The sequence below is a fragment of the Anopheles coluzzii genome, chromosome 2 (genome assembly GCF_943734685.1).
Source record: "Anopheles coluzzii chromosome 2, AcolN3, whole genome shotgun sequence".
Lineage (NCBI taxonomy): Eukaryota > Metazoa > Arthropoda > Insecta > Diptera > Culicidae > Anopheles > Anopheles coluzzii.
The window spans coordinates 82,367,517-82,393,491 of record NC_064670.1 but is presented as its reverse complement, the minus strand read 5'-3'; the positions used below and the strand labels follow the sequence as shown (position 1 = coordinate 82,393,491).

Genomic DNA, 25,975 nt, shown 5'->3' with positions numbered 1-25,975 from the left:
ATTTGATTCTCTTGGAAGCCAAAATAATTTGGACAAAAAAAAAGAAAGCGTTAGAAGCTTAAGATTCAGTCAACAATCACGGCACACAAAAATGTGTATTAATAAAAAGCAGCAGCTCCCATTCTAATGCAAACGTACACTTTTCAAGTGTTCCAAAAAAAAAAGGAAAAATATCAAACTTTGATAAAGAAAACACTCAAAAGCAAGCTCTCTCTCCAAAGCAGTCCGTAGCTCGCTTGCTACATTACAAACGCGGTCAAGTGCTGCGGACGTTGCGAGGATTGGGGAATCATTCGAACACCATCGGTTACGCCACCGCTTGCGCGACGAACCGTTACTTCTTCTGCACGAACCTTTTGCGCGCTTCCATTCGCGTGCTTGCGGCTGTTCCATTGTTTTTCCTTCTTCCACTTCGTTTGTACTCGAGATTATCATAAAGCAATATTCGCGGGATATTGTTTTGTCTCGCGATTCCCGAATGCTGATGATCTTTCGCATTCATTTTCTCGAGTGCAGTTTTGATTACGTGAAATGGGGCCGGCAGCTTCCTTTGAAGTGGCCATCAAGCGGTTGGGTGGGATGGAAATAAACACGCCGCAGAGATTTTGTAACAAAAAAAAAAGAGAAAGAACGTGAAGCAGATAAGAAACTCGCACCGGATTATTAAATATCAAATGAAAGACGCTATGAATATGGCTGACGTCACCGGTAAATCTGTTCATATTTGTAGCAAATCCAAGCCACGAAACTCCTCCGGGACATAAACAGAAAAAGGCTTGCCTTGTGATAAAGTGACAAAGATACACATTTCATGCGATTAACATGACGTGAATGACCACATTGTAATATGTGAACAACTCTCTCGGCCCTCATTAGCTGAGTAACATCGCATCGGGATCATGACAACAGGATGTAATAATCAATCAAAGTTAGTTCTATTCCAATAACTTCATCCTCGCCAAACCGTTACAGCTGCTAATAATGCAGCGAGCGCCCGGAACGCAAAGAGAGCTAATTTCAAACGCAAAAAGCAAAGGATAAACCGTAACGGGTCGCTACTTTTACTCCCGCCGGGTAGAGCGAAAGGATCAGTTGCATGCTGCAGGACAAATTACGCTTCAACGGTGATGGACAGAAGGATTGGAAAATTAATAACCCTTGAATATTAAATTCTACTTCACTGACCATCATGCAACCGACCGATGTATGGGGCCGGCTTTTAACTCCTTTTTTTATCCTTCTTCCGCTGCTTATTTGCTTGCCTTTATCATTTTGGGGTTGTTGGCAAAGAAAACGGATTATGATCTATGGGAAAGTGTTTTTTGTTTGCAACCTCCTTCGCCTCATGCGCATTATGTTAGTTGTTGTGTAAAATTAACTCCCCGAAACCTTTTTGAGGCCATTTAGCCTCAACAATAACCCGAAAAACACACACACAAATGCATACAAACACAATTTAGACACATACATATTTTTTTACACTTTTGACGAAAAAATAGAATGATGTAACTATGTACAGAATATTACATTGTGAGCAGTATTTTACTATTTTGAATATACTTTTTTAAAGTAGTTTAAGAAGTACACGTCATTAGTCGAATATCAGACTCGCAAAATATTCACTTTATCGTTTTGGTTGTGTATCAAATTAAAAAAAAAAGTGAATTTTACAAAAAAAGCTATACATATATTAAGCTTTTGAACATCGTTTATATTTTATTTTTTATTTTATTGAAAAAAAGTTATATAACTCTAAGCTCTTTATGTCATATAGCTTTTGTTCGTATGAGAGTAAACTATATTAAATGTATTGTTATAGAAAACTGTAGAAAACATTGGTTGTATGATAAGTTTTCATAAACAAACAACGATGAATTACGATGAACTACGAGAACAATACATAATGTCATTAACTATTTTATACTTTTTTATTACCTCAACCACTTTTTAAGTGTCAAAGAGAGCATTTTAATTAATTACTCAGTAGAGACAACCAAATAAATAATTTCTAAACTTTTTTTGGAAATTTTGAATTTAATTTGGAAGTTCTCAGAGGACTTTACGTACATTGATGAGTATTCTGTTCAGTTCATGATTGTAATGGAAAGCCAGGATAACCTTCGAGTGCAATTTCCGAGTTAGAGTCCAATTCGTGGGCCGGTCTGGTAGGAAAGTCGTCAACTCGTACGACTTAACAACATGCCCGTCATGAGTTCAAGTCCCGAATGAATCGTGGCGCCATACCTAGGACTTCACTATCCTGTTATGTGCAATCAGCGAAAGTCATGTCACTGAAAGTCAAGCCCATTAATATTAGGTGAATTCATGTGGCCAACAGGAGGATTAAGAGTAAGCATGAATCAGCTTGCTAAATTCAATAAAACCTCTTGAATTCAATGAATTATCTAAACCGGAATTGAAAGGTATAAATAAGCAAAGTGTAAAAAAATCATGAGTCTATACATCAACTACGTTGAATTGATAGATAATAATGAAATAAAACAAATAACGGATAAAAACATGTTGAAGGTAATGATAAGTTAGGGAATAGTTTGTACGAAAATACACGGATTTGTATTGTTTTAATTAAAAAAAAAGGTAAGCTGGAAGTCCTTGACCGACAATGTCAAAGAAGAAGAAGAAGAAGAAGAAGAAGAAGAAGAAGAAGAAGAAAAGTTCACAAGGAGTCGTCCAGGAGACGAATCCGTGGTAAAATCGTCAACTCGTACTACTCGATAACATTTCCTTCATGGGTTTTAGCCTAGAACGGACCATCCCCCCGTAGCAAGGATGTAACACCAAATAGAAGAAGAGTACAATTCCCCTAACATATGAAGTTCAATGCTTATTGCGTAAACATCGGAAAACCTACTACGATCGTAGAATCGTATTTTTTTTTAATTTCTGATTTATTCACATTGTACAGTCAACGGGACGGTCCCGTGGTACAGTCGTCAAGTCGCACGACTTAACAACATACCGTGGTCGGGTCGTGGGCTCCAAGCATCATATGGACTGTGCCCCGTAGCGTTTTACAAAAATAATTCTCGTAAGCCTGTATGGGCCGGCGGCAAGACCGCGTAGGAGGTTACGTCAAATAGAAGACGAAGAAGTACAGTGAAAGTATAGTTATGGCTTAGTTAGTTATCTTCTTTTTCTATGACCAGGGGAAACGAACTCTCTCCGCCTAGTAGATATTGCTGTGTCTTTCACAATAGATCGGTCCTAATGAGTCTTGGTTATTCAAGCAATTAATGAAAACTGGATGCTAATAACTACTTTCGAAGAAAGATAATGAAGAGTTTAATTATGCGTTATATAAATAACCCATTTTCCCACCACATCTTTTACTATCGTCGCTATGATTCACGTTAAAATGAAGAAAACATTCAAATGTTTAATTAATTATAGCTAGCGGTGTTTGCACATCATTTGATCGCATCCTGAGCAACCTTTCCTGCTTGATCGAAGCGTACCAAAATTAAGTGACTTTAAAAGTTGTACACACGACGAAATGCTATTAAACTTTTCGTTTCATGAACCTCGTTTTGAACTCGTCCTTTCGTTCTCCCGACATGCCCTTTGTGTACTTGTGCCGGAGAGTGCGAATCGAAGGAAAAAGGAGAAATTAAAAAAAAACAACATCGTTTACGAAGCAATCACGTCGTGCATAAATGATGAATTCTCCAAAGATATCCCACTCAGCCCTGCAGCTCGGGCCTTGTCTTGCGATACACTGTTCCTACCTTCTCGGCAAATATCCGTTCTCGTCGGTGGCAGTGGTGATGGTTGGTTCGTACGGTTAATAAAATAAAACACAGGAAGTTACTTACTTGCATCCCATTCCGGTACAGGCAAAGTATAAAGTGGCTGGCGTTCGCCCACCCTCCGTCGAAGCGGGAGGTTTTTAGCATCAGCCGAGCAGTGAAAGTTGCTTCCATCTTGGGGTTGCTCGGGTTGCTTGAAAATAATTGCCGACGTTCCTGGAAAAAAAGAAAAACGTTAGGACATAGTAATTACTTCGTATAATCACATTAACAAACGAGACAAATGTGTGAAGGTTGGCATCAAAAGGGCAGCGTTTGGCATTTTCTCCAAGATACATAGGCTTGCCTGACTGATAGCTTTAAAAATAACACACACGGACAAGAATCAATTTCGTTGCACTTGTTTATCAACAGGGAATGTAAAAAATAACTCGCATAAAAAGAAGAAAAAAAAACACCAGAAAAGCGGCGCACAAAGGGCATTAATATTCATGATCGAAATCGAAGTGCAAATAAACCGGGTACCATTTGTTGAAAAAGCTTTCAGCATGGGAAGGTGAAGCATATTGCCAAGGTGCTAGCCTCGCACACGCATCCCCGGACACCTCTTCACACGTCCGCTTGCATGGAAAAGTTTTTGCACCAAGAGTTGCACAGCAATTTGAAGAGCAACATAATAAAATCAAAACTCTTTCCACACGAAGCCACCGAACCGGGCCACACTGCCTACTCACTCGTCCGGTTGCAATCTCATTTACTTTTCGGTTTCACCACCCTTGCAGCAAATGATCAAATGAGCAGCCGCAGCAGCAGCATCAGCAAAGGGCAAAGGTGGGACCATGCGGGTTACTACGGGGGCAACATGTAGGCATGGCCCGAGTTTGGTGTGGGTGTGGGTCCAGTGCAGTGTAACAAAACCGCAAAACTTATCACCAACTTCGTTAGACGATCGTAATACTTTGATAAAATTTAATGCATTGCTAATGATTTCGGCAGCAGCAGCAGCAGCAGCGCCGTGGAATGATTCGCCCACGAAACGAACCATCGTCGAATGACGAAGTTATTGCGGGGCACAGCATGGCACGTTGTTGTGTGATTGGGCAAAACTGTGCGGATGGTAAGCGGTGGTGGTAGTCTAGAGGGTGGTTTGTTATTTGACGCCGAAAGGAAACCATGTATCAAGTATGGTATGTCAAAAGCGCTGCTCTCTTTTCAATGTTGCTGAAGAACTGGGCGCCTCCATGCCCTTGTTCGCTCGTAGTGCACGGTCTGCACGTCAGCGGGTATATTTATGCATGCAGATTGTGCAATCCCTTCTGCTCGGTCTGCGTATGCCCTTCGTGCAGGCTGGCCTGCTGGCTGGTTGGCTGGCCGTGTCTGCACATACGGCAAAGTTAGCAATTCAATCTCTTCGATTGCTACCTTGTTGGTCGTACGAAGGGGGCTTTCATCGACTGCAACGTGCGTTTTGGGGCAGAACTGTAGCAACACTACTACTGGCAAATGGCAAGAAGTCATCCCGAGAAGTACAAGTACGTCCCAAAAGCGTTAGTGTGGAACGGTGCAGAGAAGGCGTCAGGTTGAACAGCTGCTGCAGTGTCTTTTCTGGGGTCTCTTTCTCTCTATCTCTCTCTTTCTCTCTATCTCTTTCTTTCTCTCTCTCTCTCTCGGCATCACACGTTGAGTGTGGGGAGAAAAGGGTACTGAATTGCGACAATCATCACTTGCTCATAGGCAGCTCAGGTGGGCGGGCTTGCCTAGATAAAGATAAGCGCATAATTAAAGGACGTTAGATAACTTTTTCGACATGACTTTTGTTGTAGCGTTGGGTATGTAGTGCACGTTTTAAAGTGGATAGTTCTACAGCTAAGAGAATGTGTGTGCATTTATTATCAAAGCAAAATCTTGCTGTTATCACAATTATAAAAAGAGGTTTCGTATAGCCTCGAATTTTATTAACGTTTGCATTAAAAATAGATTTTTTTTCGGATGAGGAGATTTATTACCATGAACATCCTTTGAAAGATTTAAGTTTTCTTGCAAAAGTATATGTACGGCCATGCTAGTTGCCCTTCGTCAGTTATTCGGAATTTACGAAGTCATACGTGTGAGGTTTTGAAGGTCTATCTTCGATTTTTATCAATTTCTTCAAAGATTTCGCGAAAAAATTGTTTGAATAAAGATTTTGAATCATTTTGGTAAAAAATGACCTTCCGACTAAGCGAACGCAGCAATGTAGCACCATGATCATCTGTCTTCATTTTCAGCTTCTTTTGGAACTTCAAGTCGCTCAGAGTAGTCGGCTAGACGGAATTCGGCTTTCTTTCCATGCTCTGATTGTTCTTTAATAGTGTCAAGATGTTGTAAATGCCAGAATAGTCTTACACGAAGTCCACAAACTGTCGCACGGAGTACGTTTTAGATGCTGCCGAAGTTGTTTGGACAATTTTTGTCCATTTTTCTAATGCAAACGTTATGCTGCTTAACGTTATTTTGTTTTCTAGGATACTATAAACTATTTACCCTATATTTAGAAGACCATTTGCTATATTACTTCTATTATAGGTAGGAACGGGCAGAATACACATTGTTTTTACTCAAAACTAACCTAATATATGTGAATTGAAAAATGGGTTCGACAACCGGGTGATAGCGATAGCTGATAGCGTGGTGGAATATAAATCTGGGAATTCGGGAAGAAACAGTCAGTCGATGTACAACCTTAAATTACATTCTTGATATATTTGGTGAACAGTTCACATTTATTGGAGAGTATTTTCCATGAACCGTAGAAATGTTTGTTTTCTATATTTGAAATGTATAAATGCAATCATGTTTTAATCAGTAGTTATTTATTTCAATCATACATGGAAGTGATCATGGCATTTTATTTCTCTCTTTTTCCTATGAGCATCATATGTTACGTCTTTCTTTGTTTCTACCTACAAAAAAGGGCAAACGTGCATATTCGCTGCTGTGATTTAAAAGTTTCCTTTTTCCTTAAAGAGTGTAATCCGAAAATACGCACACAGTCCGAGGGCTTCGCCCTTTCGGTTTCGGCTCAGCTGCCGGAGGGAATTTATAGCTAAGGATGAGTCAAACCATTTATCTATCCACCCGGTGACTTTAAAGGCTCGAGCTTTGTTCTTTGAAAAAATTAAGCTCATTACGAGCTAGGGCATAATTAGACCTTACCGTTTTATAAGCGTTTCGATTTGGATACGGAGGCAAGGGCAAACTTTGGCTAACAAAAGTTTCCACTGGGAAAACCCACAGTTGCCACAGGACGGCATGGGGTGGGATACGGTGAAAGCGAGTGACTAAAATAAGCTTTCTCAACTGATGGCAAGGTCCCCCGACAGCCAAGATGAGACGGGTGGGGAACTGGTGGTATGTGGTTTGGGGGCACGGCAGCAGGACCGCTGTGGGACATGGCACGGGTACAGAAGGTATCGTGCGCTGGCCGCACACAAAGGAGGAAGCAGCGAAACCGAGCCAGGAAATAAATTTATTGGCTGTTAAGATCTTTGCTCTACGATATCCGATACTTGCTGCTCCAGTGCACGTGGGGTTTGAACTTTACCGTCACTTTCCTGTCCGGGTTTCGCGTAGGTCAGTGTAGCTCCCGCTGGTCAGCCGCTCTGCTCTGCAGCCGCACTGGCAACAGTTGCAAGACTGTCTAGCAGCGTGTACCATTTCCCGCACCACCCGCAGGTTGACGACCAAGGGACGATGAGAAACGGAATGAGAAAACAGTCAAACGAACAGAAGCAACCAAAAACTGAAAGCAAAAAGCGAAACAAATCCATTATGTCAAATAATGCCGGTTTAGTTGCGAGCCGAGCTTCGCTTAATCTTGCAAGACAATGAACCTGGAGTGTGTAAATAAACATTTTAACGTCCCCTGTCAGCTTTCAATTGCACGAAATTTGGTATGCAAGTGTGTTGAGGGGAGATTTTTGTTTTATTTTATATGATTTCGAACAAGAAGGGGGGAGAGGGAGTAGAAACTTTGATAAACATTTTATGAACAAGCCCAGGATCTTTGAAATTTTTGAAGGATCTTTTCTTTAACCTGGAATTGATTTTTGGTTGACGAAAAATAAAACATTGTGTTGGTATTGAATAGATACTTACGGCTTTGGTATAGTGCTTTGCTTATACAGTTCAAATTATTGAACGTTTTTGTTTTAAAAATACTTATAAATATAAATATACACAAAAAACTTATAAATTGCATTTTTAAGTCATGCAAAGCAAAGCAAAAGAAAACTTTACAAAGCAAAATGCATTACTAGCCAGCATCAATTTGTTCGCTCCCTGTCGGATTCTTAGATCCAATTTCCATCTCCGTGTACCGCGTACCCGCAACAATCATAGCCAGGGACACCCCATTATACGTATGTCCCTCGAGTTCAATGAAGTGTTAGATTTGTTCGATTTTAGTATGTCTACATCTACGTTCAAGGAGAAATTGCGTCTACGTCACATTTAATGTTTGCTGATAACTAGAGGTCTATCTATATGCTCCTTAATTTAATTATAAGGTTGCCGATTAGACGCGATGGTCCGTCGGTTGTGTATGAAAATAAAATAAATAAATAAGTAAAATAAAATAAAACCATGTAAAACTTAAAAAACGATTCATATTCATTCGGCGGTCCCTTTGTACAGTCATCAACTCGTACGACTTAACAACATGCCCGTGATGGGTTCAACCCTCATATGGATCGTGCCCCCGTAGCAAGGACTGACTATCGGGCTGCTTGGTGCTGAATAAAGTCTCGAAAGCCTGTTCAGGCCAGCATGTCTCCGTAGGACGTTTACGCTCCAACTGTGAGCAACATTCATGTAAGCATGGATGACGAAATAAAGAATCATCCTATATCATCCTAAAGAATCAGAGTATAACAATCATATTAGCTGCAGATTATTCGGGTATCTTATTAAAGCATAGAGGATGAAATTTAATTATTACAAACAGCCTGTTTAAAACAGACATTCTATTATATTGAGTGGTTTTATAACACAAAACTTTTGGTAAAATTAAAATTAAATGCCTTATGATAATTGAAAGAGGGTCTGCCGCCGTCAATAATACTTTGCACAAAACATGTACTTTTGATTGTCATTGGTAAACATTTCATACATTTCATTTCATCATCGATCATAATATTAGCAGTTAGGGGTCATCTAGTAAAATTGTTAAGTTAGTAATACAATCAAGTAGCTCTCAGCGCAAAAAGAAGACAATAAGTTCATTCGATAAGAAAAAAAAACAAACAAATTGCCAACAATAATGTTTCTTAAATAGGTGGGTTTGCACGTTTGCGCCTTGAAATGGTGATTGGAGGACCTCACAAGATGTGACATCTTCAGCCCTTGCCTACCTCTATACATCGATGCGAATCACGTCCATCGATTATGGGAATGTTGCCACTCCCTGGACGTGCGTCACTGTACTGCCGCTGTTCGCCCAGCCTTATGCTAGGATCAGCAAAACTGCCAGGTGGGGTAAAAAGTTGACGCGTTGCCTTTTCCCACCGGAAGTGCATATTACTGCTGAAATGTTCTGCGGTGGTTTTACGCTTCAATCTGCACCATTCCTTGGGGCCTACTTTCATCAAAGTGCCGCTTTTTTTTCGTAACGATTGTAGGACAATACATTCCTTTTCCCGCTAAAGTGGTGTATACTACTGGGGATGGACGAAATGATCGTTGTCACTTCAAATGGTTTTTATTGCTGCCGTTGTTAGATCTTAGATATTGTCGTTCGATACAATGGACAATGATTGGGCAATCGCGATTATCTTCAAATCACGCACAAACATTCACGTGTCGCCGTGCGTGTGGTGTAAGATATAGTTGGAACGTGGTATTTGGAAGGATTGTTTGTGGGTTATCAATGTTTTTTTTTTGGGCTTATCGATAACCTTTTATTAATCGATAACCTTGGTACGCAACCAAAAATTATCTTTATTGAGAATTTTCCACTGTTCAATGTGTATTTGGGATTGCATTCTAAAGATAGCATGTTAACATAAAATGGGTAAAATTGTAGAACAGAAATCTTCTTCTCAAAAATCGCTTGTTGTAGAATCTATTGTAAAAAGACTTTTTCTAAATTGCTTGAAACCCGCTCAACGTCTCCATTCAATTCACTGCACTAACCCTTCGGCGGATGAATTGGAAGCTTATCAGAGATAAATATTGTTTGATTGTGCTGATGAATTCCCCACAGCCAGCGTATCCGATGAGGGACGATTCCTCACATCAAAGTAGTTGCAATACAATGCCGAAAATATAACATAGATCCAGCAAACTTCCCTTCCTGTCCAATAGGTCGGACGGAGAGTTCGAAGTCATTTCCGTGCCCGAGTAGTATATGGATCCCCACACCCGACCCGACCACTACAAACGAAGCACAGCAAAGCGAAACGTTCGAGCGAAACCCGTTGAATGCTGTAACAAAAGTAGCATTAACCGGATCATTTTCTTCCCCTCCAAATTGGATGCGGCCACAAACGATGACGGCTAGAAGCGTGTGCCATCTTTCGCCCGTGAACCGATGGGGCGGGTTGTTCCGGGCTTTGAAATGGGTTCAACACTTTGCTCGCTAACAATGAGCTTCCTTTAAATCCGTTCCCTGCGTGCCGGGTTTTTTTAGCCTCGGGGTACTGGGCCCGGGGAACATAATCTCCAAAAATTGACAACCCTTCAGAATGCGCGTTCTATGCGCATTGAAAGTCCCAATGGATTTCGAACAGTATTCGGTACAGTTCAGCCGCGGCCAAAATCGCTGACGGTGGTTTCTTTTCTACCGTCAGCATCAAGCAGTGCAAGTTTCCGAGGGTACCATAAATCTGGGAATGTTTTGATTTATTTGTGCTCAGGCATCATAATATTCAAATATTTGTAACTCCGCTGGATGCGTAGTTTTTTTTTCTTCACCGCGCTGGACAGGGGGAAGGGAAGCCATTGCTTGTGCTTTTTTTCTCCTGCTGCCTACCGTTTAGGTTGGTTTACTACTGCGAGTGAATCGAGCGAGCGCTCCCGGGGGCCATTACTGGTTCGCTTGCACTATGCTGAAAGCGTCGTTTGATGTGCTTTTCGCAGATCTCTAGATCGCCGCATAATGGCTTTGATGGAAAACATATTGAAAACTTTGGCGATAGTTGGCAATAGAATGCACGAGTGAGAGTAGCATATGGTTTGGATGTTTTCATCGAGATGGTGGGTTTTCACGTATTTTCTTAGTAGTTTATTTAATCGCAAATTTTTCAAAGTTTTTCGAAGCAAACTGCAAGGAAGACAAGCTAATGACTCCTGCCTTGAAAATAAACATTTTTGAAATCCGAAGTTAGATTAGGGACTGGAACTAAATCTTATTTACTTAGAACTATGATAATATTTATACAAGCGGTCCCCGTGATACACGGGTATCTCTTATACGCGGACTCGGAGATATGCGGTTTTCTAAATTTGACAATTATTTGAGAAAATTGTACTGATTTGACACATCAATTGTAAAATTCCAAAAAATGTCCCTTATGATCGAATGTTAAAAACAATTTCAAAAGGTTCAAAACTGTTTAATTAAGTCAGAATCATATCACACAATTAATTAAGTGGCTAAAACCACCCCTTACTTAGAAAATTATAAGAAAATTAGTGATATTTTTGCCTGGAAAGCACAAGATTCGACTTCCGCGGAAATTTGAGATACGCGGTATTTTGCGGCCATTTTCGGTTCTCATTAACCTTCGTTTCTATGATCAAAAATACACCCTCGTCTTTATGACCACCTTCCCGGGTGAATAATACATTTTAAGGGAATTTGTATTTTTATTGGTGAAAAAATGTCTTATTTAGCTTATTCTATGCAGCTTTAATATCTGTACTGTAAGGCTTCTAAACTCCAACGTTTCCAGTAAGGGAAACCTCCTAAAGGTTTCTATGATCGCCTGGACGATCAAGTGTTGAAAAGTCCGCTTCGAACAAAGTGTTATTTTACCTCTATACATGTCAGCGAAACACTGACTATACAGCGATTAAGAGCTATAAAACTTTTGGAATAGATTCTATAAATATAACTACATGCATTGCTATACTTATCATTACAAAATTAACGACTAACCGAAACCAAAATCTTTTATTGTATGTATTACCTACCCGTGTAGGTGGTTATAGAAGTAAAGAGTAAAATTTGATTTTATTTTTTCAAGTACAATTAAAAAAATTGAAAAATTCTGAATTTTTTACCACTATTTTAAAACATGTTTTTCTAGGCATTCATTTGGATCGATTTGATAATAAAAATGTATCATAAAAAGAATAAGCAAAACTTACCCGGCTAGGTGGTTTTATAAATAAAGGTTAACCGTGCATCTCGGGGACCGCCTGTACTCGTTAATGATATTGACATGAGCTAGAACCATACAAAAGACGCATACAAAATAACAAGTTAATAATCTTGAAGACTCTTGTTAATATGATGATTAGTGCATCAAAACTCAAAAAAATTTTTTTAATGCTTAACGTCTATGGTCCTTCTTCCTAATACAATCCCAAAATATAATGTGTATAGGAGTAAAGTTACGATAATGTATCCTTGTTTGTTTGTTGATTGAACAGATTTTTCTCTTTTGGCACAACAACCGTTGCCGGTCAAGGCCTGCCTGTACCCACTAAGTGAAGTGGGCTTGGCTTTCAGTGACTTTTTGTAACCATAGCAGGATAGTCAAGTTCTACGTATGGGGGCATGATCCATTCGGGGCTTGAACCTATAACGGACATGTTGTTAAATCGTACGAGTTGATGATTGTACCACCAGACCGGCCCTAACAGAACAAAATATTTGCTAAAGATTAATAGTTTTATAATATTTCGATCGAATTAAAAAAATATATATATTCTACTATAAAAATATTCTACTTCTTATGTTTTTTCAGATATATATTTCAAATATTGTTTTCAAATAGATTAAATTTACATTTTGAATAAAATAACATGATGATAATGATGATGATGATAATGATGATATTATAATACATAATATATGAGTATAATTAATGAGAAAAGCTAGAATATAGAACCATTGTTGTTATACTATCATACCATATACTATACTATACAATCTACATACATAATTTATTCTACGAATACATCTACAACTACAACAACTGTAGGTTAATATTAAATATTAAAATTACCTAAATATTGAATATCATTAAACAATATTTAATTATTTTAGACCGAAATACATGTACATCACAAACCCTTAACTACCCTTATTTTTAGGATACCTAACCGAATCTTCAGTGATGTTAATAAATTAGGAGGTTAGAACTGAGCCGTCTTCAAACGCCATTTCAGTCATCATCTTAAAAAACCTGAGGCTCTAAACATATAGTGTGAAACTGTATCTCATCTTGTTTACCAATTGTTAATTGTTGTGTAAATGTGACCAGGCTTTTCAAGATGCAACGTGCTAAAATCTTTTCTATTTAACCATTGATGAGAAATGAGGGTACCTCGTGTCCTAAATTCATTATCGATTTTTTTTAGAAATTGTGGATGTCGTAGGTCTGATTTGTAAGCAATGCTCTAAAAACATGTTATGCTAAGGACATTCTGAACAATAAAAAAAAAATGTCGAGCCTAAACTGGTTATAAACATTCCACAACAAACCACGAGAAATACGTTTTATATGCCAAAATCTAGCAGCAAGCTTCCGAAAAATGCCTCTGATTTCATTCTACACTAGCACGCCATTTGATTGCTGATGCTTAATTCGACTGCGTTAGAGCCGCCACACGCACGAAACAATTGTCACAGATTGTCGATTAGAAAGATACATTGTCGCACACCAAATCGTTCCTGCAATCTTTCGAAATCGGTTGTTGCGATCGGTCGTTAGGCTATCGACAGAACGCGGCAGAGCCACCGCCGACGAAATTGCGACCAAATGCGTGTTGTTTAGCAGCAATAGAGAGCAAAAGTGAGAGAAAGAGAGAGAGAGAGAGAGAGAGAGAGAGAGAGAGTCGCTCCATCCGCATACCAACGCAGGCACTGATATAATTAAAAGCAGATCAACTGATGATGGAAATGACTTCTTCGTGCGCCTTTCATAAACAAGCCACAGCCGAGCAGCGGCATGCACAACTTTCGCACGGTTGGATTTGCTTCGATTCTGCGTGCAAAATGGAAAAGGAATGTGTCGTCCGGGGAGTTTGTGCCAGGAGAGAATGCACTGTTACCGCGTGGGAGCATGCGGGAATCCCTTCCATTAATTTCCAACGACCGGCTGCAATCTTTGGAGCTTGCATATAAATGCCTATTTATTCCAGAATGCCGGAAATGCGAACCGTGCCTGCCTAGGTAGGGGCGATCCTGGATCGCTTCAGATCGGTCGAGGTGGCTAAATTGTTGCTCCAGCGTGGGAGGCCACCCAATCGGCCAAACAATTGCGAAATGCGAGCGAATATCATTCAAATGATGAAGGCCCGGCTGCCCGCTACCGGGATTCACGGGATTCACACTGATATACGAACGCACCCGCACACTAACAGCACCGGGGCAGGATTTGATCTGCCACGAGCGCTTCCAGCGAAACCTTCGCTTCGAAACTAATTAATTCATGATAAAATGCAAGATTGCACATCCTGTCGAGTCGCGGAGTCGGTGCGATACACCAAATTATGTACTGGGTTGAGCTGCGCGATGTTCCGCATAGCATGCAAACAGAGGTGAATTGTATGCCGTTGTACTTACGGTAGGATAATCTAAAGTGTACAGTGTCTCTAAATGATCCAACTTTTCCGTGATATGTGTGATTGAGAGAAATTGAGAGCCTGTTTAATCTATGCATGTATGATTACCCGCTGGTCGGAAGGAAGGGGGAGGCGTGTCAGATCCTGTAAAAGATGACGGTCGATCCTCCACTCAATAACTCCAGTAACTCCAGTAAGAAAGCCAAAAAAGGCTACTTATAGATCATTTAGTCGCTAGGAAAAATCTACGAGCAGCAAACCAAGTAACTTATTAAACATCCTCTCTGTTTCATAGTCTAGCGAATAATAAATGAGATTATTTTCAATGTAGTTTCCGGCAGGTACTCAATTTTATTTTCTTATTACAGTGGAGCACCGAAAACAAGCAAACAACACGAGAATTAGCACAAAATTGATTAAAACACAGTTTGCATACATACGCCACATTTGGTTTGTATGTACTCGTTAAACTTTGCTGGGTCCATGGCTATCATACATGAGGGTCAATAAACATGGAAAAATATACTACATATGATATAAAAAGATGTGCAGTTAAAGTGTTCATATTGTGAATAGTAGAGTATTATTAATATTTTAATCGGATTTCTCCACAAAACGGATATAGGACCATATATGAGAGCATTTTTATACGATACATATAAACCTTCAGTTTTTATGAACTCGAGAATTCGAGTTCAGACGCATGTGTTGGATTTAGAAGAATCGATCAGTTGAAATTGAACCAGTAATTTTAGTTACAACAATAGTTTTATGCACATTAGATCAGGCAAATAGGATGAACTTTAATGAATATTAAATCTCAGTCCCGATGACTAGCGATTCTGCTGCCATGTCTTCATTATCATTAGCTACGCACATACACAGCTCATTAATTACACGATCTTTTTGAATGTGGTTCACCTTATCAGCTACCAATAGTATGGGAGGAATATCGTACGCTTGGTTGGCGATGGACAGTGGTCAACGGATATGAAGATAAGAGCCATCAAGAGCAAGCCTGTTCACCTGTCTCATCCTTTATAGAGTTTTTTCTTTGTTGGTACTAAAGTTCCAATCCAGGAAAGGCTGCAGCTTCTCGCATTGTGTTAATATAATTTCATTACTGCTAAGCATAATTACGCTTCAGTAAACTGCATTAATATGACATCAAAGGGATGTTGGAATTATCACTTCTAGGGTTTGAGAATGAGTGAAGTCATAACGTTTCTACTGTTGCATTTCTGAGTCTTATTCTTCTTCTTCTTCCGCGTAATAAACGGTCATGTTGAGCTATATGCTGCAATTGTAGCGTTTGAGGTACCAAGCAACCCGATAGTAGAGTTCTTGCTAAGGCGAATGCGGTCCCGGATGGGAATCGGAACCGTGCGGGCTTTTAGCTGTCGCATAGATCACGGAACTGCCCCACCAAAGGATTCAATGATGTGCTGAGTGTTATCTCTCATTTAGTATAGGTACATCTTAAAGTTCGTTAAAATAATTGAATGACTTTTATCATTTTCTTAATTTAGTTTTAAAGCTAGCAGATCAGTCGTTGAAAACAGTAAGAAAAGTATGTTCTGTACTGGCCTTTTTTCATATGCCTGCGGGAAAAGGGACACCAGCTCACTTGTTAAATTAATTGTCGTCAAGGTACAGCAACTCCCGCAACGGTCCAGATGAACCCTTTTTTATGATCGTGACCTTTTTGGTCACAAACAATCCAAACTTACAATGGGTAATTTTGAAATTTTAAGTTGAAAGATTCGTACGATTGTCCTTTAAATGTTTTTTTTTGTATAATTTATCTACTCAATGAACAAATTCATTTACTACACTGAACAACAGAAGCCTCAATATGGTTTAAACGGAAAAAGCATTTAAAATCTAAATATTATCATAATATTTAACAACAGCTTCATGTGTTTTACCTCCCAGTAATTGACCTAAAAAACATCCAAAAGATATTAAAGCTCACTCTAGCGTACACACTCTTCGAAACCAAAACCCCCAGCCGGCAACGATGATCAGAAGCACAAACTGAATCGATGATACTATCTGCGGCACAATCACTGCCTTGTTTGCATTTAATTAAAGTGCAGCGATTTCGCTTCAATTAAATTATTTTCATTTACACGAAACGGACAACACACGGCGGCATGGTGGCTCTTTCGTGTGTCTTTGTGCCTTTCTTTGGCTCCGGTATGTTCGCGTCTGGCAGTGCCGACCAATTATGGCTATGCAAAAGAAAACTGCATAGAAATGCATCGCTTTCACGGCCATGAGAAACATGAAAACGTTAACGCTAACAGCAACACCGAGGCAATGTGGGAAATGGGTGAGATGGGAAAATAAAGAATTCTCCCCTGTACGATTGGGCCAAGGGTGAAAGGAAACAGAAAACGATGCTTTCTGTGCGGTATGTATAGTAGTATAGTTGTTCGGAGCAAACCCAACCAATCCACCTACTCAGTCCGATTACTCGCATTACCGTGGAATCGAGCGGCAGCCGGAGCAGCTTTCATTAGAAGTAAACGAACCCTGAAAATACTCGTTTCGTTTTGCACCTGTTATGCCTTCGCCTCTAGCTTTCCAGAGCGTTGTGGAACTGATTGTGAACAAGGGATGTTACGTTCGCTATTAAAATACACACCATCCACTCGATTAGTCTAGTTTTATCTTCTAGCATGTTTAACGAAAGCTAAGCCATTCATACACACTCAAAACTTGCAGTGTGCTCGATTATTTGCCAAATGTCTGCTGTGTCCTGTTTTGAGCATTATCATTTAAATCATCTGTTACGGTTATTGCTCGCCCACATTGGGAATTGTTTTTTGTTTACGTAGTTGTATATCAGTTTAAAGCTTCTTTATATATTTTAACCTAGTGATCAACTATAGCTAGTCACTCGACTAATTAGCTTCCTTTACACAGACCATACAAAACATGCATGCAAAACGTGCAGCATAAGGAGTATGGTGAACGTGTTTTCATTGCATTGCGGCTACATGTCGTTGTACACTGTACTGTGCACGTCCGCCGAACAAATGCCAACATGCGACTGAGGTGTACCGTTCCACGCTGCAGCCGTTTTGGCTCACGATGGAAACCATATCCCGATGCGGGACCGACCGAGACGAATTCTCCTACAGCTATTCCCCTTAACAGCATCCTACTAACTGAGCATGTGCCGAGATGACACGGTCTCGTGACAGTTTCCAAATGCATCGCGTTCATTTCACTGATCGCCAAAAAGCAACCGATTAGGTGGAGAATGAGTTACTCCAAATGAATGGGTTCATTTGAACAATAGACATTCTTGGCTATAAAAATGCAATGCTTTCAACGATCAAAGAATGAACAATTTTTTTCTTTAAACATAGCACATTACATTTAATGAAACAAACATTAGAAGCATTTGCTATTACAAAAAAGGTGGAAATATTGAATAGGTAGATATTCAGTGAAGTTCAGTGATTTTTTTATCAGAAAGATCTGGTGTGACAGCAATAGAAAATCTCACTCGTTAAGATTTCTTACATATCCTACACAATGCTTTAAAGAAAATTAAATGGAATGGTAAAATAAAAAGGTTATTTAAATGCAAATTTTACTAATGTTTGAAAATGAATTATCCTCGTTGTTTTTTTAAATAGCTTCAATTTTAATGCAAATAATTTTATGATGCTGTTCTATTGATTTTTTATATTACCGATATCTGTACAATTGTAACATATAACGGTAAGCAACAAGTAGGAGTAAGAGGGCTCAAGGGCATTTTTTAATTGGTGAAAATTTAATTCACGTGCTTTGTATAATTATTCTTACCTTTAATCTGTAAGAAACTACTATCAACATTCAGTTGAAGAAATGAGCTGGTAAGCTAGATAATAATGTACAGCGGAACTCCTCACAACGTATATTATTGCAATTGTCTGGAAAGGATTAGAGTTCTATATTAAACTATGCTTAGTATCAAATTTTTGCCTGAGCGATAAATTAAAAAAATGCTCACGTATCAATTGTAAGCTTAACAACACATCGGCAGAGCAAATATGTATCAGGAACACAAACGATAACAATCAATAGGCGAGATTTTACTTATTAAAGAAGGTATTTTTTTGTGAATTTAGACTAGCACCTTATGAGAAAATCGTTATGAAAAGTGATTCCACTGTATTATGAAACGATCGAAGTTTTCATTGTTTCGTAAATTCCGTATGTTACTCTACTGTAATGTTAGCACAAAAGCTTTGCTTAAAATCAACTCGAAAATGGTTTTTACTTCTTTCTGTGCTACATATTACTTTCAATGTGTGTGTTCTTGGAAAAATGAATATAAATAAAAGTTGGAATAAACTTAATGACCGGCTCATGTCACAACGATGTGCTGCTCCGTCGTCAGGTAGCCAACAAGAGAAACACTTAACGAATTTGAATGCGTTATGAGAGAATGCCTACCGTAACATTTAAACTCCTTTTAGTTTATAGAGATGTATAACTAGTTAAATGAATCTACTTAGTGATTAACGATCATTTTCATTTGCAAGCTCTTTTTAAAAACAAGGAACCATGCACTTTCTTTCGCAAAGTTCAAGGGTACTTCGAAACTTATTAAATTTAGATGTTTTCATCAGATGTTTATTACGTTGTGGATAGAAATTACAACTTGCGTTTCAAAAATCCACCATGCCTGCCACACTAAAGTGCGACACATCTTAACGGTAACGTCGCAGGTGCAGACGGTTACGACGACGCCAGCAGGCGCGACGGGATCCACCAATGGTCTGGGAGTAGCGGTAGCCCTTGCCCAAACCACGCGAACTCTTTCCAGCGGAAGTGAGACCACGAAGTTCACGATGCTTGTGCACGGCGTTACAGATCCAGTTAACGTTCGGGTCACGACGGATAGCGTTATGGGCGGGATCGACCATGATGACCTCAAAGTACTTATGGGCAGCGTCCTGAGCAACCCAGTACGAGTTCAGCACCCGCAGACCTCCCAGCCGGCGACCGACACGTTCCTGTCGATGAGATGAATGAATGAGAAAATCTACTATGAGAGTGCGAACCAACATATCACACGTGCACAATTGTGAGGTTAGGTCGTGTAAATGTTCAGACATCCAAGGAAGAGTACGGATCATATGATTCTTGATCATCTCGTGAAAACGGAATTTTATCATCATTAAAACGATTAGCCGATGTTTCAAACGGCTAAATACACAACACGAAACACCGGTATGGGGGCACTGGCCACTTACCTCAGCGACGGACTGCAGGCAGCGGTACGGCTTGAGCTGGTTGACACCATGGCTCTTGGGCTTGCCGTACGTGCAACCCTTGGGGACCGGGCGTTTGCGGCCACCACGACGGACACGAATACGGAAGATGGAGAAGCCCTGCTTGGCCTTGTATCCGAGACGGCGTGCCTTGTCCGGGCGCGACGGACGCGGTGCACGGTGGAATCTGGTCATTTGGCGGTACTGCCAAACGCGAATACGCAGCAGGTAGCGCATCACATCGCTCTGCTTTTTGCGGTACAGCTCCTGGACGTATCGATATGCCCCCATGTTTCAACTCGTGTGAGGATAGACCCTAGCAACGAAATCAAACAAGTTTTGATCAGAAGTCACATCATCGGTCTATCCTACCGCAGCCCTCGGGCGGTAGACGGTAGCGGGGCATAGCCGGGAGTTGTGTGAAGAATTAAAAATACAAACCTACAAGAAACAAGTAAAAATATAGATTAGAACACGCGTCAACGATTGCCTATTCAACAAGTTTGCTGAGGTAGAGTAATTTTTCACCCCTCATCTGAATAAACAGAGAAAATTGTTGCACCCTCAAATTTTCTAAACTTACCTCGTGGACAATTTGCTGAAAAAGAACTCTGCAGAGATGACAGCTAGCCAGTGACAGGAAGCCGCGTGCTTCGTGAAAGTACCCGTAAAACATGGCGAGCGTTTTTGACGTTCGAATATTACTGCACCTCGCTCATTTTTTCTACCCTTCCTTTTCTCGTTCGACGTCTCAGAGCGTTTCTACATACACCGAGAAAGCAGCTGAGAGATGGCTGTGAGAGCATTGACAACCGGTTTCTCACGCCGGTGTGTGTAGAAGCTCCGGAAAGCGCCGAGATGAGACTTTTTAAAATTATGTTGTAAAAATTTGAATCGCTAAAATGAAGTAAAAAAATTATTTTACTTTTTAGTAACATTTCTACGATGATTAGACTGCAAAAATACAAACAATAATTGATCGTTCGACATAAACTGCCAATTTAATTTTTTCTCAGCTCCATCGTTCTTTGCATGCTGAGGAGATTTCTCTCACCGAAAATGCTGTCAGTCGCTGTCAAAGCATGCTGTCAGCTTTTTTCTCAGCTGCATTCTCGGTGTATGTAGAAACGTTCTCATGCGACAAAAAGTAGCTCAATTTTGTAAACAGAGCTACTTGTCTCGCGCGACATTCCTGCTTCGTCCGAAACAATCTAATTATCCAGTTTTTTTTTATGAGCCAGACTTATTACAAACTCAAATAAATAAATTTGAACACATTTTTACTTTTTTTGGTTTTTAAACAAAATACAGTCTGTTCCCGAGTTACACGGTTCTCGACATACGCGGATTCGGAGATACGCGGTTCTATAAATTTCCCTACGGACAAAGAGCGGCTAATTTTTATCATGGTGTGCGTAAAAACCTAGAGTTAAGCCGATGGAAGATTTCCTAGGCTTAAAAAAGGGGGTGGGAACGGGTAGCACGGTTCTCTCCCGCTCCCATACATAATACACGGTGCGCTCTCTCAATGCTCGTGCCCATGCGCGAGCATCCTTTCGTGTACTTGTGTTTGTTTCTTTCGTGTTGCGCTGTGTGTGTTTCTTTCGTATTTTTTTGTTATGTAAAGCTAAACAAAAACACAAACACGCGTAGATCTTTTTTTCATCACTTTATTGAAACATTTACATTTTAACTTTACACGATTTCACACATTTACGTAAGTTGATACACAATATTTGACTAAAATAAAATTGATCGCTCCATCGATGCAAACGTTGAAATGGCCGAATATCTGTGTAGATACACGTTGATTACTGTAAAAAGGTACGAAATGAAGCTGCGCGATGTACATAACATGCATTACGAATCATTCGCGCAGCTTCATTTGAATTCGCACAACACTTGAACACTTGAACACTTTACAAAATCATAACATCAATCGTCCAGGACTTAGGCTGACGCACGTGCGGCCGCTCGCTGCCGATCCTTGAGCTGTACTGACGATTTCGTGTGGTAGCAAGAACGAGAGCACACAGAGGAACTTTCGGTGCAGCAGTGCAAGCGAGACACCGACATCAGCACAGCGCTGCGAGCAGATCAAACTGAGCGCACTGGCGGAAAGTAAACGCACACATGTCCACATGTGTAACTGTGTTAGTGCCAAAACTGTGTCGAAACCAAAACGCGCTCTCGCCTCCGTGTATTTCACACCGATTCTCCGCTTAACTCTAGGTTTTTACACACACCATGATAAAATATCCCGCTCGTTGTTTGTAGGGTTCACAGATTAAATGTCAAATCAATACAATTTGCTTCAAGATCGGTATAAATTACATTTTTGCTAACAAATTGAAACCGCTTAAAAGCCGGAAATAGTAGAATTTTCTGCACGAATCTTAACAAATAAATGATGATGTATATAAAAGTACTACATTAAATCAAAAACTCGGAGTAATCAATAGAATTTTAGTCAAAAAACGTGAAATTCGACTTACGCGGATATTCGAGTTACGCGGATTCGTTGGGAACGCAGAAACCGCGTAACTCGGGAACAGACTGTACATGTAGGTTGACTAGGTCAAATTGAGCAACTATGATCTACACACAGGGAAATTTTGAGCTACTTATTGTCGCGCGAGCTATTTTAGCTTTATGTCTGTTTGAACGATCAAACAGAACATTCATAGGTGGTTAGACGATTCTGTTGGTTATAAATATGTAATGAACAATAGTTCAATATGAGAATGTTCATCATGAGACGGATAAATATTTATACAAAAAATCACTTTCTGCATCATAGACTGCCATAATGTTTGATTAAATATTACCAATCAAGATAATAAAAATAGAACTGCAGGAAATTTTAAAGTTCTCTCTACCAGCAGCAGCGCCATCTGTAAAATTCGATTTGATTGGACAGGTAGAATGTACAGCGATTGCTGAAATAAATCATGATAAGTATTATTATTATTATTATTATTATTACTATTATTATTTTTATTATTACTATTATTATTATTATTTTTATTATTATTATTATTAATATTATTAATATAATTTTTTTTATAATTGTTATTAATATTATTCTTTTAATTATTATTATTTTTTACTATTATTATTATTATTATTTTTATTAATTTTATTCTTTTTATTATTATTATTATTATTATTTTGTGTATTAATATTATGATTATTATTATTATTATTATTTTGTGTATTATTATCATTATTATTATTATTATTATTATTATTATCATTATTATTATTATTATTATTATTATTATTATTATTATTATTATTATTATTATTATTATTATTATTATTATTATTATTATTATTATTATCATTATTATTATTATTATTATTATTATTATTATTATTATTATTATTATTATTATTATTATTATTATTATTATTATTATTATTATTATTATTATTATTATTATTATTATTATTATTATTATTATTATTATTATTATTATTATTATTATTATTATTATTATTATTATTATTATTATTATTATTACTATTATTATTATTATTATTATTATTATTATTATTATTATTATTATTATTATTATTATTTTTAATATTATTATTATTACTATTATTTTGTTTGATGTAGCTGGAAGCGAAGCAAAGATTTTTATTAATATGTCTTTTTTGTGTTCATTTTTCTTCAGTTGGCACGTTTCTTCACACAAAAAAAATCGAAATTTTTCTCAGCAAGCCATTAGATATTTGTGAAATTTTCAAAAACTGGTTTTCCTATACAAACGAATGCTTTTTGATGAAACTCCAACTATCGTCAGCCAACTATCGGGCGTTCAACTAAAAAGCATGCCAACTAAAAAGCGTTCAACTATTGAACTATGAATTATGAATTCTATGTGAAATTAAAAAAAAAACTACGTTTGAATGCTTCTTTTTATGTGATATCCTGTTCCCAACATGCGTTGAGCAATTTAGCTCCCCTTTACCCTATGTTCTCAAGGTCAATGATGCAACGCATTTGTTTTTTTCTTTTGCAACAAATACCCTAGCAAAACGGTCAGGCCGTTCCTTCTGAAGATTAAAAAAACGATCTCAGAAGATCCAGCGTCCGTTGGGCTTGTATAACCAGTTCCATACGTCAGCTTGAGCAAGAAACATCGACATGTTCCGAAAGACGCATTTGTTAACTTGGATTCTGTTATACAACGTTTTTAAAGTGCAAAGTGAAGCAACAGGCACACCAACGAGTGTATCCTTAAACGGGTTTGGTTTTGAATTGGTTATGGCAAAATTGCAAATATTAGAACATCATCTCGTTGAAAGTAACCTTCAAACAGAGGAGAAGATAACCATTATGAATTCCAGAATTGATAATCTGGTAACGGCGGTCGAGAATTTAGCCTGGATTGCGCAGCAAACTGGAGAAACTGTACACCAGTTAGGATTGAGCGCAAGACATATTGCACACAACCTAACCGTAATCCAACGTGATCTCACAAATGTTGTAGCCGAACAAAAACTATTGGTGACGAATAATCAGCTCAGGCAGTACCAGCTCTTTCAGAGTAGTTGCAATGCATCAAATGGAACAATAAACTTCGAGGATCATAGAAATGTTTACAAGTCGTGCAATAAGGTGCCTTTTACTGCTTCCGGTGTGTATAACATTCGTCCGGAGAAACCTTTCAAACAGCCGATAACTGTATTGTGTGATCAAGAGTACGAATCAGGCGGTTGGATTGTGATACAGCATCGTTTTGACGGATCGACAAACTTCTATCGTAACTGGGACGAGTACAAGAATGGGTTCGGAAATCTGGACGGAGAGTTTTGGCTGGGTTTGGATCGTATTTATCAGTTGACTGTGTCGCAGCCACATGAGCTGGTTGTACTGCTGGAGGATTTCGACGGCAACAAAACGTTTGCCAGATACGATCAGTTTGAGATTAGCAACGAAAGCGGGAAGTATGCTCTCACCAACATAGGCGAGTATTCCGGAACAGCTGGAGATTCTTTACAAAATGCTAAAGGAATGAAATTCTCCACTTATGATTCCGATAACGATGTGTGGAACGACAATTGTGCAGTATCATATACGGGAGCCTGGTGGTATGGAGCTTGCCACAAAAGGTAACGTGTGGAAGAGGGGAAGCACTTTAATCCAGTTTGTTGTTGTTGGTCGACTAGTAACTAGCAATTTTTCACTATTTTATTTTATTTCAGTAACCTCAATGGGAAATATTTACGTGGAGAAACGAAAGAATATGCTACTAGCATGGGATGGTTTACATTCCGAGGACATCATTATGCTTTAAAATCTTCAAAAATGATGATACGACCTAATGTGAAGTAGTGATCAAACGGTGTGAGCTATTGTGTTTGAAAAAGGGGAGAATTTGTTGTACGCTACATGCTGTCTAGGTCAAAATGAATACATATATGATGAACTTAAATAAAAATTTACAAAACATACATTATTTTTTTGTTATTTATAACACACGTGTTGTTTCCAATTTTGAACATAATGTAGTTAGTTTATGGAAAAATAAAAGTGGTTTATTTTGATCAAATATATTATTTAGTTGTAATTTTGATTTAAAAAAGGCTTTTATGGCCGAAATATATAAATATTTTTGAGAGAGATAGAGAGAGAGAGACTAAAAAAAGAAGAGAGCTTAAAGAACAGTGTCGTAAAAGGGTCAATAATTCCAGTTTTGAGATACATTCCTCCGCAGTAATATTGTTTGTATTTCTAAAGTTAAATAAAAAACAACTCAACTATTATCTGATCTGATTTTTAATCCGATTGAAATGAGCTTAAGCAACTTCCTTTGATATCTACAAAAAAAAATCCATTGCCTTATTCAGGTCCCTAGCCGAAAAAAGTATAAAACCTTTACATGAATAAAACAAAAGCCAAAATATTCATCTACAAAAAATTCCCGCAAATAGCTCTAGACTTGCATCCGCCAGTAATAGAGGGTACCAATCTTAGACATTAATTGTGTTTTCAAGAAGAGATCAGATTGATTATCACTCCACCAATGTTCTGTTGCAATTTCCAGTGTTTAAAAAGGGGGTTTTGAGTTTGCTGGAAGCTAACATGGAAAAGGCAAATACACATTCAGATAAGATTGCAAGGTCTTATCACTGTTGCGGTCT

The 25,975-nt window shown here is 38.6% G+C and overlaps 2 protein-coding genes across 2 annotated transcripts; one reads left to right on the top strand and one right to left on the bottom strand.

Annotated features, from left to right (window-relative positions):
- Nucleotides 1–19,156: 19,156 nt before the first annotated feature.
- LOC120950940 (60S ribosomal protein L15) lies at nt 19,157–20,493 on the bottom strand. Its single transcript, XM_040369365.2, has 3 exons — nt 20,403–20,493; nt 19,802–20,135; nt 19,157–19,561 (listed from the first exon to the last, which is right to left on the bottom strand). Exons 2-3 carry the CDS (start codon nt 20,108–20,110, stop codon nt 19,256–19,258), a joined length of 615 nt encoding a protein of 204 aa, XP_040225299.1. The 5' UTR covers nt 20,111–20,135; nt 20,403–20,493; the 3' UTR covers nt 19,157–19,255.
- Nucleotides 20,494–23,879: 3,386 nt separating this feature from the next.
- On the top strand, nt 23,880–25,285 carry LOC120952769 (microfibril-associated glycoprotein 4-like). The gene is made up of 2 exons (XM_040372257.2): nt 23,880–24,943; nt 25,037–25,285. The coding sequence occupies exons 1-2, from the start codon at nt 23,976–23,978 to the stop codon at nt 25,164–25,166; spliced, it is 1,098 nt and encodes a 365-aa protein (XP_040228191.1). The 5' UTR covers nt 23,880–23,975; the 3' UTR covers nt 25,167–25,285.
- Nucleotides 25,286–25,975: the final 690 nt, after the last annotated feature.

Bases quoted from the DNA above. Each gene is read 5' to 3' on its own strand.
- LOC120950940 (XM_040369365.2), bottom strand. From the start codon at position 20,110: ATGGGGGCATATCGATACGTCCAGGAGCTGTACCGCAAAAAGCAGAGC. The intron at 19,562-19,801 runs GTAAGTGGCCAG...TCTCATCGACAG, and splicing joins GCCTGCAGTCCGTCGCTGAG to GAACGTGTCGGTCGCCGGCT.
- LOC120952769 (XM_040372257.2), top strand. From the start codon at position 23,976: ATGTTCCGAAAGACGCATTTGTTAACTTGGATTCTGTTATACAACGTT. The intron at 24,944-25,036 runs GTAACGTGTGGA...ATTTTATTTCAG, and splicing joins TATGGAGCTTGCCACAAAAG to TAACCTCAATGGGAAATATT.